General features: G+C 38.2%; 1 protein-coding gene across 1 annotated transcript in view; it reads left to right on the forward strand.

Annotated features, from left to right (window-relative positions):
- The window catches only part of LOC137346302 (proline-rich transmembrane protein 1-like), a 132,056-nt gene that overhangs the window by 774 nt on the left and 114,306 nt on the right, over nt 1-16,976 (forward strand). Inside the window, exon 2 of the mRNA XM_068009784.1 lies at nt 733-754. Within this exon, the coding sequence (XP_067865885.1) occupies nt 733-754 (22 nt within the window). The remainder of the gene's footprint in view (nt 1-732; nt 755-16,976) is intronic.

Genomic DNA, 16,976 nt, shown 5'->3' on the forward strand with positions numbered 1-16,976 from the left:
TCTTTGACCAATCTCCTGGTCACCTGTCCTATTATCTCCTTATATGGCTCAGTGTCAAATTTTATTTGTTAATTGCTCCTGTGAAGTGTCTTGGGATGTTTTAATGCAAGTTGCAGTGGCTATAATAGTACACAGGGAAATATCACGCCTTAATCATTCTGCTGATATCGGACTCCAGTTGTCTAGGCGATGAAACTGGCTATCATTCAGTGATCCACACTGAAATAGTCTTCAAAGCAAGCCGAGTAATTGTCAGTCCTCTGGCAGGGGTGACTGCTGCAGCTTGGTGTGGTGTGTTATACATCAACTGAATGAAACCCCACACAACAGATACAAGTTTGTGCCATGCTGGGACCTCTCAGCATCAGTGCTGGGGAGCCAAAGGGTTAAAAAAGGCAGGCGGCCCAAAGTAACCAACAGAAGCTAAACAACCCCCACTGGAAAACAGTGAAGGCCTGTGATTGACTTGGTGACTGAGCAATCAGGAGGGGTGAATTACCACAGGGGGCGTGTTCTTCTATTTTGAGCACCAATGAGCAGCAACCAGTAGGAGGAGGAGGGAAGAGACAAGAGATGCAGTGCCAGAGAACAACGATGCACAGGTCCAACTGATAGGGGATGGGAACAGACAGAGCAATTCATCTTAGCCATTTAATTTGATTATTTTTTTTCTTCGCCCCTATTCCAACGAATGTGAGGCTTCCAGTGTTTTTACTTTGTTTTAACACACAGACCATGTCTACTGAAAAAGCAGGTAAAATTGTTTTCCCTTATGACTAGTGATGCTGGCTGTGCTATAAACCCACATTAGTCTTTTTGCTTTGGATGTGTTTCTGAGGTTAGTGCAGTGGGGAGATTTATGTTGGATTATTAGAGGAAGATTCCTAATTATGTGGCAATTTAAAAATCCGAACCATCTGGCAAACAACATGGTGTTAATTGCATTATAATGGCAACTACCATGAAGGTTTTGATATAAATTAGGACACTGTTGTTGTGGGATCACCAGGACATAGTGATGGTGAACTGGTGTGAAGTGTGACATGTGCTTTCCTGCTGTACAGGGACTATTTTTCCTGTATTGACGTTGGCCACAACTGGCTGGTCCTCTCCAGAGGGAATCTGTTCAGTGGCCGATGGGGCTTTGTAAGAATGCCAAGCTCCCTCTCCTCTCTCATGCTCCCCTTTGTCTTTTCTTCTTTCTTTGGGTGCACAGGGCAGCTAACACTCCTGTATGACCGATGCTGCTGTGTGATTGGGGATGGAATGGGCGTGGGGGAGTATCTTTAAAACACAGCTGGTCTTAGCCCTGACCTCCCCTCCCACCCCTGTCCAACCTTCTGTCCAACTCTCCAAAGCAAGAGAGTCTTCACCCGCTCTTCCTGTTGGGCAGCAATGGGATAGCACAGCTCTGGTTAAAGAGCAGAACTATCCTTCCTCTTCATCTTTTCATTAAAATTTAGTTAATGGGATGACTTTCTTGTTTACAAGTGAACTGGTGTTTTGACCATTTCTCAAATCCATTAAAACTGGGTCCAGTGAATATTACTGTCAAAAGGATGAGTAACTCTGCTATAAAACAGACCAACAGGAATTTTATACAGAGACATGGATCATAATGAGAGCAATATTAGAGTTTAATTGTAGGGTCCAGGTATGTGGAAGGAGTGCAATGCCACTTGTCGGTACAGCTAGGTTTCGTTTTTTTCCGGTGACCTGTTTTTGTTTTGCACTGCAGTTCAGTGTTCCCACTGTTGAAAAAAGCAAGAGGTAATGTTTTTAGTAATGGAAATGTACTGGAACACACCAGACATCTGCATTTTGATGCAGGGATGCAGTCATGTAGAAACATGCCGGAAGCTACAATCTGTCTGACGTGTGGACACACAGAGCCCATGTGAGTGACAGCTCTCCACTTAGTAAAGGAAAAGACCCAGTAAAAAGAGAGATGTTCAGAGCTAGAGGCAAAGTTTATCCAGATACAAATAGAGAGAGATGCTGCAGGAGAGAGAATGACTTTAGCTATATACAGAAAGAAAAATACTGCAGAGAGAGAGACCTTGTACAGTTAGGGACATACTGCAGAGAGAGAGAGATAGACTTTAGCTCGATACAGAAAGAAAGATACTGCAGAGAGAGAGAGAGACATTATACAGTTAGAGATATACTGCAGAGAGAGAGAGAGACTTAATACAGTTAGGAATATACTGCAGAGAGAGTCTTTATACAGATAGGGATACTGCAGAGAGAAAGATTTTATACAGTGAGGGATGTACTACAGTGAGGGAGACTTTATACAGTCAGAAAAATACTGCAGAGAGAGAGACTTTATACAGTTAGAGATATACTGCAGAGAGAGAGAGACTTTATGCAGTGAGAGATATACTGCAGAGAGAGAGACTTTATGCAGTGAGAGATATACTGCAGAGAGAGAGAGACTTTATACAGTGAGAGATATACTGCAGAGAGAGAGACTTTATGCAGTGAGAGATATACTGCAGAGAGAGAGACTTTATCCAGTTAGGGATATACTGCAGAGAGAGAGAGATTTTACACAGAGAGAGATATACTGCAGAGAGAGACTTTACACCGTGAGAGATACACTGCACACAGAGAGAGAGACTTTATACAGTTAGAAATGTACTGCATAGAGAGACTTTATACAGTTACAGATAGACTGCAGAAAGAGACTTTTGCAGTGAGCGATATACTGAAGAGAGAGACTTTATACAGTGAGAAATGTACTGCAGAGAGAGAGAGACTTTATACAGTTAGAGATATACTGCAGAGAGAGAGAGATTTTACACAGAGAGAGATATACTGCAGAGAGAGACTTTACACCGTGAGAGATACACTGCACACAGAGAGAGAGACTTTATACAGTTAGAAATGTACTACATAGAGAGACTTTATACAGTTACAGATAGACTGCAGAAAGAGACTTTTGCAGTGAGCGATATACTGAAGAGAGAGACTTTATACAGTGAGAAATGTACTGCAGAGAGAGAGAGACTTTATACAGTTAGAGATATACTGCAGAGAGAGAGAGATTTTACACAGAGAGAGATATACTGCAGAGAGAGACTTTACACCGTGAGAGATACACTGCACACAGAGAGAGAGAGACTTTATACAGTTAGAAATGTACTACATAGAGAGACTTTATACAGTTACAGATAGACTGCAGAAAGAGACTTTTGCAGTGAGCGATATACTGCAGAGAGAGAATTATACAGTTAGAGATATACTGCAGAGACAGGGGCGGCACAGTGGCGCAGTGGTGAGCACCGCAGCCTCACAGCTCCAGCGACCTGGGTTCAATTCCGGGTACTGCCTGTGTGGAGTTTGCAAGTTCTCCCTGTGTCTGCGTGGGTTTCCTCCGGGTGCTCCGGTTTCCTCCCACATGCCAAAGACTTGCAGGTTGATAGGTAAATTGGCCATTAGATTTTGCCCCTAGTTAGGTAGGTGGTAGGGAAATAAATAGGGATAGGTGGGGATGTGATAGGAATATGGGATTAGTGTAGGATTAGTGTAAACGGGTGGTTGATGGTCGGCACAGACTCGGTGGGCCGAAGGGCCTGTTTCAGTGCTGTATCTCTAAAAAAAAACAACTTTATAGAGTTGTAGATATACTGCAGAGTGAGAGAGAGAGATAATATATACAGATAGGAATATACAGCAGAGAGAGATTGAGAGACTTACATTTCAGGATATCCTGCACAGAGAGAGAGAGACTTTACACTGTTCGAAATGTACTGCAGAGAGAGTGAGAGACTTTACACATTGAGAGATATATTTCTGAGAGAGAGTGACTTTTACAGTTAGACATAAAATGCAGAGTGAGAGAGAGACTTTATCTAGTTAGTGATGTACTGCAGAGTGAGAGAGAGAGAGACTTTATACAGATAGGGATATACTGCAGAGTGAGAGATACTTTATACGGCCAGGGATATACAGCAGAGAGAGAGACTTTACAGTTCGAGATATACTGCAGAGAGAGAACTTTATACAGTTAGATATATTCTGCAGATAGAGAGACTTTATACAGTTAGGGAGATACTGCACAGAGAGAGAGTGACTTCATACAGTTTGAGATATACTGCAGAGAGAGAAAGAGGGACTTTATACAGTGAGAGATATTCTGCAGATAGAGAGAGACTTCATACAGTTAGAGATATACTGCAGAGAGAGAGAGAGAGAGAGAGAGTGACTTTATACAGTTCGAGATATACTGCAGAGAGAGAAAGAGGGACTTTATACAGTTAGAGATATACTGCAGAGAGAGAGAGTGACTTCATACAGTTCGATATATTCTGCAGATAGAGAGTGACTTCATACAGTTAGAGATATACTGCAGAGAGAGAAAGAGGGACTTTATACAGTTAGAGATATACTGCAGAGAGAGAGAGAGTGACTTCATACAGTTTGAGATATACGGCACAGAGTGAGAGAGTCACTTCATACAGTTTGAGATATTCTGCAGATAGAGAGTGACTTCATACAGTTAGAGATATACTGCAGAGAGAGAGTGACTTTATACAGTTAGAGATATACTGCAGAGAGAGTGACTTTATACAGTTAGAGATATACTGCAGAGAGAGAGAGACTTCATACAGTTAGAGATATACTGCAGAGAGAGAGTGACTTTATACAGTTAGAGATATACTGCAGAGAGAGAGAGACTTTATACAGTTAGAGATATACTGCAGAGAGAGAGTGACTTTATACAGTTAGAGATATACTGCAGAGAGAGAGAGAGAGTGACTTCATACAGTTTGAGATATACTGCAGAGAGAGAGTGACTTTATACAGTTAGAGATATACTGCAGAGAGAGAGTGACTTTATACAGTTAGAGATATACTGCAGAGAGAGAGTGACTTTATACAGTTAGAGATATACTGCAGAGAGAGAGAGAGTGACTTCATACAGTTTGAGATATACTGCAGAGAGAGAGTGACTTTATACAGTTTGAGATATACTGCAGAGAGAGAAAGAGGGACTTCATACAGTTTGAGATATACTGCAGTGAGAGAAAGAGGGACTTTATACAGTGAGAGATATTCTGCAGATAGAGAGTGACTTCATACAGTTTGAGATATACTGCAGAGAGAGAGAGAGTGACTTCATACAGTTTGAGATATACTGCAGAGAGAGAAAGAGGGACTTTATACAGTGAGAGATATTCTGCAGATAGAGAGAGACTTCATACAGTTAGAGATATACTGCAGAGAGAGAGAGAGTGACTTTATACAGTTAGAGATATACTGCAGAGAGAGAGTGACTTTATACAGTTAGAGATATACTGCAGAGAGAGAGTGACTTTATACAGTTAGAGATATACTGCAGAGAGAGAGTGACTTTATACAGTTCGAGATATACTGCAGAGAGAGAGAGAACTTTACACAGTTAGAGATATATTGCAGATGGAGAGTGACTTTATACAGTTAGTGATATATTGCAGATGGAGAGTTACTTTATACAGTTTGAGATATACTGCAGAGAGAGAGTGACTTTATACAGTTAGTGATATATTGCAGATGGAGAGTGACTTTATACAGTTAGTGATATATTGCAGATGGAGAGTTACTTTATACAGTTTGAGATATACTGCAGAGAGAGAGTTACTTTATACAGTTAGAGATATACTGCAGAGAGAGAGTTACATTAATCAGTTAGAGATATACTGCAGAGAGAGAGTTACTTTATACAGTTAGAGATATACTGCAGAGAGAGAGTTACATTAATCAGTTAGAGATATACTGCAGTGAGAGAGTGACTTTACACAGTTAGAGATATACTTTAGAGAGAGAGTTACTTTATACAGTAAGAGATATACTGCAGAGAGAGAGTGACTTTATACAGTTAGAGATATACTGCAGAGAGAGAGAGTGACTTTATACAGTTCGAGAAAAAATGCAGAGAGAGTTACTTTATACAGTTAGAGATATACTGCAGAGAGAGAGTTACATTAATCAGTTCGAGATATACTGCAGAGAGAGAGTTACATTAATCAGTTAGAGATATACTGCAGAGAGAGAGTGACTTTGTACAGTTAGAGATATCCTGCAGAGAGAGAGTTACTTTATACAGTTCGAGATATACTGCAGAGAGAGAGAGTGACTTTATACAGTTAGAGATGTCCTGCAGATGGAGAGTTACTTTATACAGTTAGAGATATACTGCAGAGAGAGAGTTACTTTCTACAGTTCGAGATATACTGCAGATGGAGAGTGACTTTATACAGTTAGAGATATACTGCAGAGAGACAGTTACATTAATCAGTTAGAGATATACTGCAGAGAGTGAGAGTGACTTTATACAGTTCGAGAAAAAATGCAGAGAGAGTTACTTTATACAGTTAGAGATATACTGCAGTGAGAGAGTGACTTTATACAGTTAGAGATATACTGCAGAGAGAGAGTGACTTTATACAGTTAGAGATATACTGCAGTTAGAGAGTGACTTTATACAGTTAGAGATATACTGCAGAGAGAGAGTGACTTTATACATTTAGAGATATACTGCAGTGAGAGAGTGACTTTATACAGTTAGAGATATACTGCAGAGAGAGAGTTACTTTATACAGTTAGAGATATACTGCAGAGAGAGAGTGACTTTATACAGTTAGAGATATACTGCAGAGAGAGAGTGACTTTATACAGTTAGAGATATACTGCAGAGAGAGAGTGACTTTATACAGTTGGAGATATACTGCAGAGAGAGAGTTACTTTTTACAGTTAGAGATATACTGCAGAGAGAGAGTGACTTTATACAGTTAGAGATATACTGCAGAGAGAGAGAGTGACTTTATACAGTTAGAGATATACTGCAGAGAGAGAGAGAGTGACTTTATACAGTTAGAGATATACTGCAGAGAGAGAGTGACTTCATACCGTTTGAGATATACTGCAGAGAGAGAGTGACTTTATACAGTTAGAGATATACTGCAGACAGAGAGAGTGACTTTATACAGTTAGTGATATATTGCAGATGGAGAGTGACTTTATACAGTTAGTGATATATTGCAGATGGAGAGTTACTTTATACAGTTTGAGATATACTGCAGAGAGAGAGTTACTTTATACAGTTAGAGATATACTGCAGAGAGAGAGTTACATTAATCAGTTAGAGATATACTGCAGAGAGAGAGTTACTTTATACAGTTAGAGATATACTGCAGAGAGAGAGTTACATTAATCAGTTAGAGATATACTGCAGTGAGAGAGTGACTTTACACAGTTAGAGATATACTGCAGAGAGAGAGTTACTTTATACAGTTAGAGATATACTGCAGAGAGAGAGTGACTTTATACAGTTAGAGATATACTGCAGAGAGAGAGAGTGACTTTATACAGTTCGAGAAAAAATGCAGAGAGAGTTACTTTCTACAGTTAGAGATATACTGCAGATGGAGAGTGACTTTATACAGTTAGAGATATACTGCAGAGAGACAGTTACATTAATCAGTTAGAGATATACTGCAGAGAGAGAGAGTGACTTTATACAGTTAGAGATATACTGCAGAGAGAGAGTGACTTTATACAGTTAGAGATATACTGCAGTGAGAGAGTGACTTTATACAGTTAGAGATATACTGCAGAGAGAGAGTGACTTTATACAGTTAGAGATATACTGCAGTGAGAGAGTGACTTTATACAGTTAGAGATATACTGCAGAGAGAGAGAGAGTGACTTTATACAGTTAGAGATATACTGCAGAGAGAGAGTGACTTCATACCGTTTGAGATATAGTGCAGAGAGAGAGTGACTTTATACAGTTAGAGATATACTGCAGACAGAGAGAGTGACTTTATACAGTTAGTGATATATTGCAGATGGAGAGTTACTTTATACAGTTTGAGATATACTGCAGAGAGAGTTACTTTATACAGTTCGAGATATACTGCAGAGAGAGAGTTACATTAATCAGTTAGAGATATACTGCAGAGAGAGAGTTACTTTATACAGTTAGAGATACACTGCAGAGAGAGAGTGACTTTATACAGTTAGAGATATACTGCAGAGAGAGAGAGAGACTTTTTACAGTTAGAGATATACTGCAGAGAGAGAGTGACTTTTTACAGTTAGAGATATACTGCAGAGAGAGAGTGACTTTATACAGTTAGAGATATACTGCAGAGAGAGAGTTACTTTATACAGTTAGAGATATACTGCAGAGAGAGAGTTACTTTATACAGTTAGAGATATACTGCAGAGAGAGAGTTACTTTATGCAGTTAGAGATATACTGCAGAGAGAGAGTGACTTTTCACAGTTAGAGATATACTGCAGAGAGAGAGAGTGACTTTATACAGTTAGAGATATACTGCAGAGAGAGAGTTACTTGAGACAGTTAGAGATATACTGCAGAGAGAGAGTGACTTTACACAGTTAGAGATATACTGCAGAGAGAGAGAGTTACTTTATACATTTAGAGATATACTGCAGAGAGAGAGTGACTTTATACCGTTAGAGATATACTGCAGAGAGAGAGTTACTTTATACAGTTAGAGATATACTGCAGAGAGAGAGTTACTTTATACAGTTAGAGATATACTGCAGAGAGAGAGTGACATTATACAGTTAGAGATATACTGCAGAGAGAGAGTTACTTTATACAGTTAGAGATATCCTGCAGAGAGAGAGTGACTTTATACCGTTAGAGATATACTGCAGAGAGATAGTTACTTTATACAGTTCGAGATATACTGCAGAGAGAGAGTGACTTTATACCGTTAGAGATATAATGCAGAGAGAGAGTTACTTTGTACAGTTCGAGATATACTGCAGAGAGAGAGAGTGACTTTATACAGTTAGAGATATACTGCAGATGGAGAGTTACTTTATACAGTTAGAGATATACTGCAGAGAGAGAGTTACTTTCTACAGTTCGAGATATACTGCAGATGGAGAGTGACTTTATACAGTTCGAGATATACTGCAGAGAGAGAGTTACTTTATACAGTTAGAGATATACTGCAGAGAGAGAGTGACTTTATACAGTTAGAGATATACTGCAGAGAGAGAGTTACTTTATACAGTTAGAGATATACTGCAGAGAGAGAGTGACTTTATACCGTTAGAGATATACTGCAGAGAGATAGTTACTTTATACAGTTCGAGATATACTGCAGAGAGAGAGTGACTTTATACCGTTAGAGATATAATGCAGAGAGAGAGTTACTTTGTACAGTTCGAGATATACTGCAGAGAGAGAGAGTGACTTTATACAGTTAGAGATATACTGCAGATGGAGAGTTACTTTATACAGTTAGAGATATACTGCAGAGAGAGAGTTACTTTCTACAGTTCGAGATATACTGCAGATGGAGAGTGACTTTATACAGTTAGAGATATACTGCAGAGAGACAGTTACATTAATCAGTTAGAGATATACTGCAGAGAGAGAGAGTGACTTTATACAGTTAGAGATATACTGCAGAGAGAGAGAGTGACTTTATACAGTTAGAGATATACTGCAGAGAGAGAGAGTTACTTTACACAGCTAGAGATACACTGCAGAGAGAGAGTGACTTTATACAGTTAGAGATATACTGCAGAGAGAGAGTGACTTTTTACAGTTAGAGATATACTGCAGAGAGAGAGTGACTTTATACAGTTAGAGATATACTGCAGTGAGAGAGTGACTTTATACAGTTAGAGATATACTGCAGAGAGAGAGTGACTTTATACAGTTAGAGATATACTGCAGTGAGAGAGTGACTTTATACAGTTAGAGATATACTGCAGAGAGAGAGTTACTTTATACAGTTAGAGATATACTGCAGAGAGAGAGTGACTTTATACAGTTAGAGATATACTGCAGAGAGAGAGTGACTTTATACAGTTAGAGATATACTGCAGAGAGAGAGAGTGACTTTATACAGTTAGAGATATACTGCAGAGAGAGAGAGAGTGACTTTATACAGTTAGAGATATACTGCAGAGAGAGAGTGACTTCATACCGTTTGAGATATAGTGCAGAGAGAGAGTGACTTTATACAGTTAGAGATATACTGCAGACAGAGAGAGTGACTTTATACAGTTAGTGATATATTGCAGATGGAGAGTTACTTTATACAGTTTGAGATATACTGCAGAGAGAGTTACTTTATACAGTTAGAGATATACTGCAGAGAGAGAGTTACATTAATCAGTTAGAGATATACTGCAGAGAGAGAGTTACTTTATACAGTTAGAGATATACTGCAGAGAGAGAGTTACATTAATCAGTTAGAGATATACTGCAGAGAGAGAGTGACTTTATACAGTTAGAGATATACTGCAGAGAGAGAGAGTGACTTTATACAGTTAGAGATATACTGCAGAGAGAGAGAGTTACTTTACACAGCTAGAGATACACTGCAGAGAGAGAGTGACTTTATACAGTTAGAGATATACTGCAGAGAGAGAGAGAGACTTTTTACAGTTAGAGATATACTGCAGAGAGAGAGTGACTTTTTACAGTTAGAGATATACTGCAGAGAGAGAGTGACTTTATACAGTTAGAGATATACTGCAGAGAGAGAGTTACTTTATACAGTTAGAGATATACTGCAGAGAGAGAGTTACTTTATACAGTTAGAGATATACTGCAGAGAGAGAGTTACTTTATACAGTTAGAGATATACTGCAGAGAGAGAGTGACTTTTCACAGTTAGAGATATACTGCAGAGAGAGAGAGTGACTTTATACAGTTAGAGATATACTGCAGAGAGAGAGTTACTTTATACAGTTAGAGATATGCTGCAGAGAGAGAGTGACTTTACACAGTTAGAGATATACTGCAGAGAGAGAGAGTTACTTTATACATTTAGAGATATACTGCAGAGAGAGAGTGACTTTATACCGTTAGAGATATACTGCAGAGAGAGAGTTACTTTATACAGTTAGAGATATACTGCAGAGAGAGAGTTACTTTATACAGTTAGAGATATACTGCAGAGAGAGAGTGACATTATACAGTTAGAGATATAATGCAGAGAGAGAGTTACTTTATACAGTTAGAGATATACTGCAGAGAGAGAGTGACTTTATACCGTTAGAGATATACTGCAGAGAGAGAGTTACTTTATACAGTTCGAGATATACTGCAGAGAGAGAGTGACTTTATACCGTTAGAGATATACTGCAGAGAGAGAGTTACTTTATACAGTTAGTGATATACTGCAGAGAGAGAGTGACTTTACACAGTTAGAGAAATACTGCAGAGAGAGAGTGACTTTATACCGTTAGATATATACTGCAGAGAGAGAGTTACTTTATACAGTTCGAGATATACTGCAGAGAGAGAGAGTGACTTTATACAGTTAGAGATATACTGCAGATGGAGAGTTACTTTATACAGTTAGAGATATACTGCAGAGAGAGAGTTACTTTCTACAGTTCGAGATATACTGCAGATGGAGAGTGACTTTATACAGTTAGAGATATACTGCAGAGAGACAGTTACATTAATCAGTTAGAGATATACTGCAGAGAGAGAGAGTGACTTTATACAGTTAGAGATATACTGCAGAGAGAGAGTGACTTTATACAGTTAGAGATATACTGCAGTGAGAGAGTGACTTTATACAGTTAGAGATATACTGCAGAGAGAGAGTGACTTTATACAGTTAGAGATATACTGCAGTGAGAGAGTGACTTTATACAGTTAGAGATATACTGCAGAGAGAGAGTTACTTTATACAGTTAGAGATATACTGCAGAGAGAGAGTGACTTTATACAGTTAGAGATATACTGCAGAGAGAGAGTGACTTTATACAGTTAGAGATATACTGCAGAGAGAGAGAGTGACTTTATACAGTTAGAGATATACTGCAGAGAGAGAGAGAGTGACTTTATACAGTTAGAGATATACTGCAGAGAGAGAGTGACTTCATACCGTTTGAGATATAGTGCAGAGAGAGAGTGACTTTATACAATTAGAGATATACTGCAGACAGAGAGAGTGACTTTATACAGTTAGTGATATATTGCAGATGGAGAGTTACTTTATACAGTTTGAGATATACTGCAGAGAGAGTTACTTTATACAGTTCGAGATATACTGCAGAGAGAGAGTTACATTAATCAGTTAGAGATATACTGCAGAGAGAGAGTTACTTTATACAGTTAGAGATACACTGCAGAGAGAGAGTGACTTTATACAGTTAGAGATATACTGCAGAGAGAGAGAGAGACTTTTTACAGTTAGAGATATACTGCAGAGAGAGAGTGACTTTTTACAGTTACAGATATACTGCAGAGAGAGAGTGACTTTATACAGTTAGAGATATACTGCAGAGAGAGAGTTACTTTATACAGTTAGAGATATACTGCAGAGAGAGAGTTACTTTATACAGTTAGAGATATACTGCAGAGAGAGAGTTACTTTATACAGTTAGAGATATACTGCAGAGAGAGAGTGACTTTTCACAGTTAGAGATATACTGCAGAGAGAGAGAGTGACTTTATACAGTTAGAGATATACTGCAGAGAGAGAGTTACTTTATACAGTTAGAGATATACTGCAGAGAGAGAGTGACTTTACACAGTTAGAGATATACTGCAGAGAGAGAGAGTTACTTTATACATTTAGAGATATACTGCAGAGAGAGAGTGACTTTACACAGTTAGAGATATACTGCAGAGAGAGAGAGTTACTTTATACATTTAGAGATATACTGCAGAGAGAGAGTGACTTTATACGGTTAGAGATATACTGCAGAGAGAGAGTTACTTTATACAATTAGAGATATACTGCAGAGAGAGAGTGACATTATACAGTTAGAGATATACTGCAGAGAGAGAGTTACTTTATACAGTTAGAGATATACTGCAGAGAGAGAGTGACTTTATACCGTTAGAGATATACTGCAGAGAGAGAGTTACTTTATACAGTTCGAGATATACTGCAGAGAGAGAGTGACTTTATACCGTTAGAGATATACTGCAGAGACAGAGTTACTTTATACAGTTAGTGATATACTGCAGAGAGAGAGTGACTTTACACAGTTAGAGATATACTGCAGAGAGAGAGTGACTTTATACCGTTAGATATATACTGCAGAGAGAGAGTTACTTTATACAGTTCGAGATATACTGCAGAGAGAGAGAGTGACTTTATACAGTTAGAGATATACTGCAGATGGAGAGTTACTTTATACAGTTAGAGATATACTGCAGAGAGAGAGTTACTTTCTACAGTTCGAGATATACTGCAGATGGAGAGTGACTTTATACAGTTAGAGATATACTGCAGAGAGACAGTTACATTAATCAGTTAGAGATATACTGCAGAGAGAGAGAGTGACTTTATACAGTTCGAGAAAAAATGCAGAGAGAGTTACTTTATACTGTTAGAGATATACTGCAGTGAGAGAGTGACTTTATACAGTTAGAGATATACTGCAGAGAGAGAGTTACTTTATACAGTTAGAGATATACTGCAGAGAGAGAGTTACTTTATACAGTTAGAGATATACTGCAGAGAGTGAGTGACTTCATACAGTTAGAGATATACTGCAGAGAGAGAGTGACTTTATACAGTTAGAGATATACTGCAGAGAGAGAGTTACTTTATACAGTTAGAGATATACTGCAGAGAGAGAGTGACTTTATACAGTTAGAGATATACTGCAGAGAGAGACAGTGACTTTATGCAGTTAGAGATATACTGCAGAGAGAGAGAGAGTGACTTTATACAGTTAGAGATATACTGCAGAGAGAGAGTGACTTCGTACCGTGTGAGATATACTGCAGAGAGAGAGTGACTTTATACAGTTAGAGATATACTGCAGACAGAGACAGTGACTTTAAACAGTTAGTGATAATTTGCAGATGGAGAGTTACTTTATACAGTTTGAGATATACTGCAGAGAGAGAGAGTGACTTTATACAGTTAGAGATATACTGCAGAGAGAGAGTGACTTTATACCGTTAGATATATACTGCAGAGAGAGAGTTACTTTGTACAGTTCGAGATATACTGCAGAGAGAGAGAGTGACTTTATACAGTTAGAGATATACTGCAGATGGAGAGTTACTTTATACAGTTAGAGATATACTGCAGAGAGAGAGTTACTTTCTACAGTTCGAGATATACTGCAGATGGAGAGTGACTTTATACAGTTAGAGATATACTGCAGAGAGACAGTTACATTAATCAGTTAGAGATATACTGCAGAGAGAGAGAGTGACTTTATACAGTTAGAGATATACTGCAGAGAGAGAGAGTGACTTTATACAGTTAGAGATATACTGCAGAGAGAGAGAGTTACTTTACACAGCTAGAGATACACTGCAGAGAGAGAGTGACTTTATACAGTTAGAGATATACTGCAGAGAGAGAGAGAGACTTTTTACAGTTAGAGATATACTGCAGAGAGAGAGTGACTTTTTACAGTTAGAGATATACTGCAGAGAGAGAGTGACTTTATACAGTTAGAGATATACTGCAGTGAGAGAGTGACTTTATACAGTTAGAGATATACTGCAGAGAGAGAGTGACTTTATACAGTTAGAGATATACTGCAGTGAGAGAGTGACTTTATACAGTTAGAGATATACTGCAGAGAGAGAGTTACTTTATACAGTTAGAGATATACTGCAGAGAGAGAGTGACTTTATACAGTTAGAGATATACTGCAGAGAGAGAGTGACTTTATACAGTTAGAGATATACTGCAGAGAGAGAGAGTGACTTTATACAGTTAGAGATATACTGCAGAGAGAGAGAGAGTGACTTTATACAGTTAGAGATATACTGCAGAGAGAGAGTGACTTCATACCGTTTGAGATATAGTGCAGAGAGAGAGTGACTTTATACAGTTAGAGATATACTGCAGACAGAGAGAGTGACTTTATACAGTTAGTGATATATTGCAGATGGAGAGTTACTTTATACAGTTTGAGATATACTGCAGAGAGAGTTACTTTATACAGTTAGAGATATACTGCAGAGAGAGAGTTACATTAATCAGTTAGAGATATACTGCAGAGAGAGAGTTACTTTATACAGTTAGAGATATACTGCAGAGAGAGAGTTACATTAATCAGTTAGAGATATACTGCAGAGAGAGAGTGACTTTATACAGTTAGAGATATACTGCAGAGAGAGAGAGTGACTTTATACAGTTAGAGATATACTGCAGAGAGAGAGAGTTACTTTACACAGCTAGAGATACACTGCAGAGAGAGAGTGACTTTATACAGTTAGAGATATACTGCAGAGAGAGAGAGAGACTTTTTACAGTTAGAGATATACTGCAGAGAGAGAGTGACTTTTTACAGTTAGAGATATACTGCAGAGAGAGAGTGACTTTATACAGTTAGAGATATACTGCAGAGAGAGAGTTACTTTATACAGTTAGAGATATACTGCAGAGAGAGAGTTACTTTATACAGTTAGAGATATACTGCAGAGAGAGAGTTACTTTATACAGTTAGAGATATACTGCAGAGAGAGAGTGACTTTTCACAGTTAGAGATATACTGCAGAGAGAGAGAGTGACTTTATACAGTTAGAGATATACTGCAGAGAGAGAGTTACTTTATACAGTTAGAGATATGCTGCAGAGAGAGAGTGACTTTACACAGTTAGAGATATACTGCAGAGAGAGAGAGTTACTTTATACATTTAGAGATATACTGCAGAGAGAGAGTGACTTTATACCGTTAGAGATATACTGCAGAGAGAGAGTTACTTTATACAGTTAGAGATATACTGCAGAGAGAGAGTTACTTTATACAGTTAGAGATATACTGCAGAGAGAGAGTGACATTATACAGTTAGAGATATAATGCAGAGAGAGAGTTACTTTATACAGTTAGAGATATACTGCAGAGAGAGAGTGACTTTATACCGTTAGAGATATACTGCAGAGAGAGAGTTACTTTATACAGTTCGAGATATACTGCAGAGAGAGAGTGACTTTATACCGTTAGAGATATACTGCAGAGAGAGAGTTACTTTATACAGTTAGTGATATACTGCAGAGAGAGAGAGTGACTTTATACAGTTCGAGAAAAAATGCAGAGAGAGTTACTTTATACTGTTAGAGATATACTGCAGTGAGAGAGTGACTTTATACAGTTAGAGATATACTGCAGAGAGAGAGTTACTTTATACAGTTAGAGATATACTGCAGAGAGAGAGTTACTTTATACAGTTAGAGATATACTGCAGAGAGTGAGTGACTTCATACAGTTAGAGATATACTGCAGAGAGAGAGTGACTTTATACAGTTAGAGATATACTGCAGAGAGAGAGTTACTTTATACAGTTAGAGATATACTGCAGAGAGAGAGTGACTTTATACAGTTAGAGATATACTGCAGAGAGAGACAGTGACTTTATGCAGTTAGAGATATACTGCAGAGAGAGAGAGAGTGACTTTATACAGTTAGAGATATACTGCAGAGAGAGAGTGACTTCGTACCGTGTGAGATATACTGCAGAGAGAGAGTGACTTTATACAGTTAGAGATATACTGCAGACAGAGACAGTGACTTTAAACAGTTAGTGATAATTTGCAGATGGAGAGTTACTTTATACAGTTTGAGATATACTGCAGAGAGAGAGAGTGACTTTATACAGTTAGAGATATACTGCAGAGAGAGAGTGACTTTATACCGTTAGATATATACTGCAGAGAGAGAGTTACTTTGTACAGTTCGAGATATACTGCAGAGAGAGAGAGTGACTTTATACAGTTAGAGATATACTGCAGATGGAGAGTTACTTTATACAGTTAGAGATATACTGCAGAGAGAGAGTTACTTTCTACAGTTCGAGATATACTGCAGATGGAGAGTGACTTTATACAGTTAGAGATATACTGCAGAGAGACAGTTACATTAATCAGTTAGAGATATACTGCAGAGAGAGAGAGTGACTTTATACAGTTAGAGATATACTGCAGAGAGAGAGAGTGACTTTATACAGTTAGAGATATACTGCAGAGAGAGAGAGTTACTTTACACAGCTAGAGATA

This window comes from Heterodontus francisci, chromosome 29 (genome assembly GCF_036365525.1).
Source record: "Heterodontus francisci isolate sHetFra1 chromosome 29, sHetFra1.hap1, whole genome shotgun sequence".
NCBI lineage: Eukaryota > Metazoa > Chordata > Chondrichthyes > Heterodontiformes > Heterodontidae > Heterodontus > Heterodontus francisci.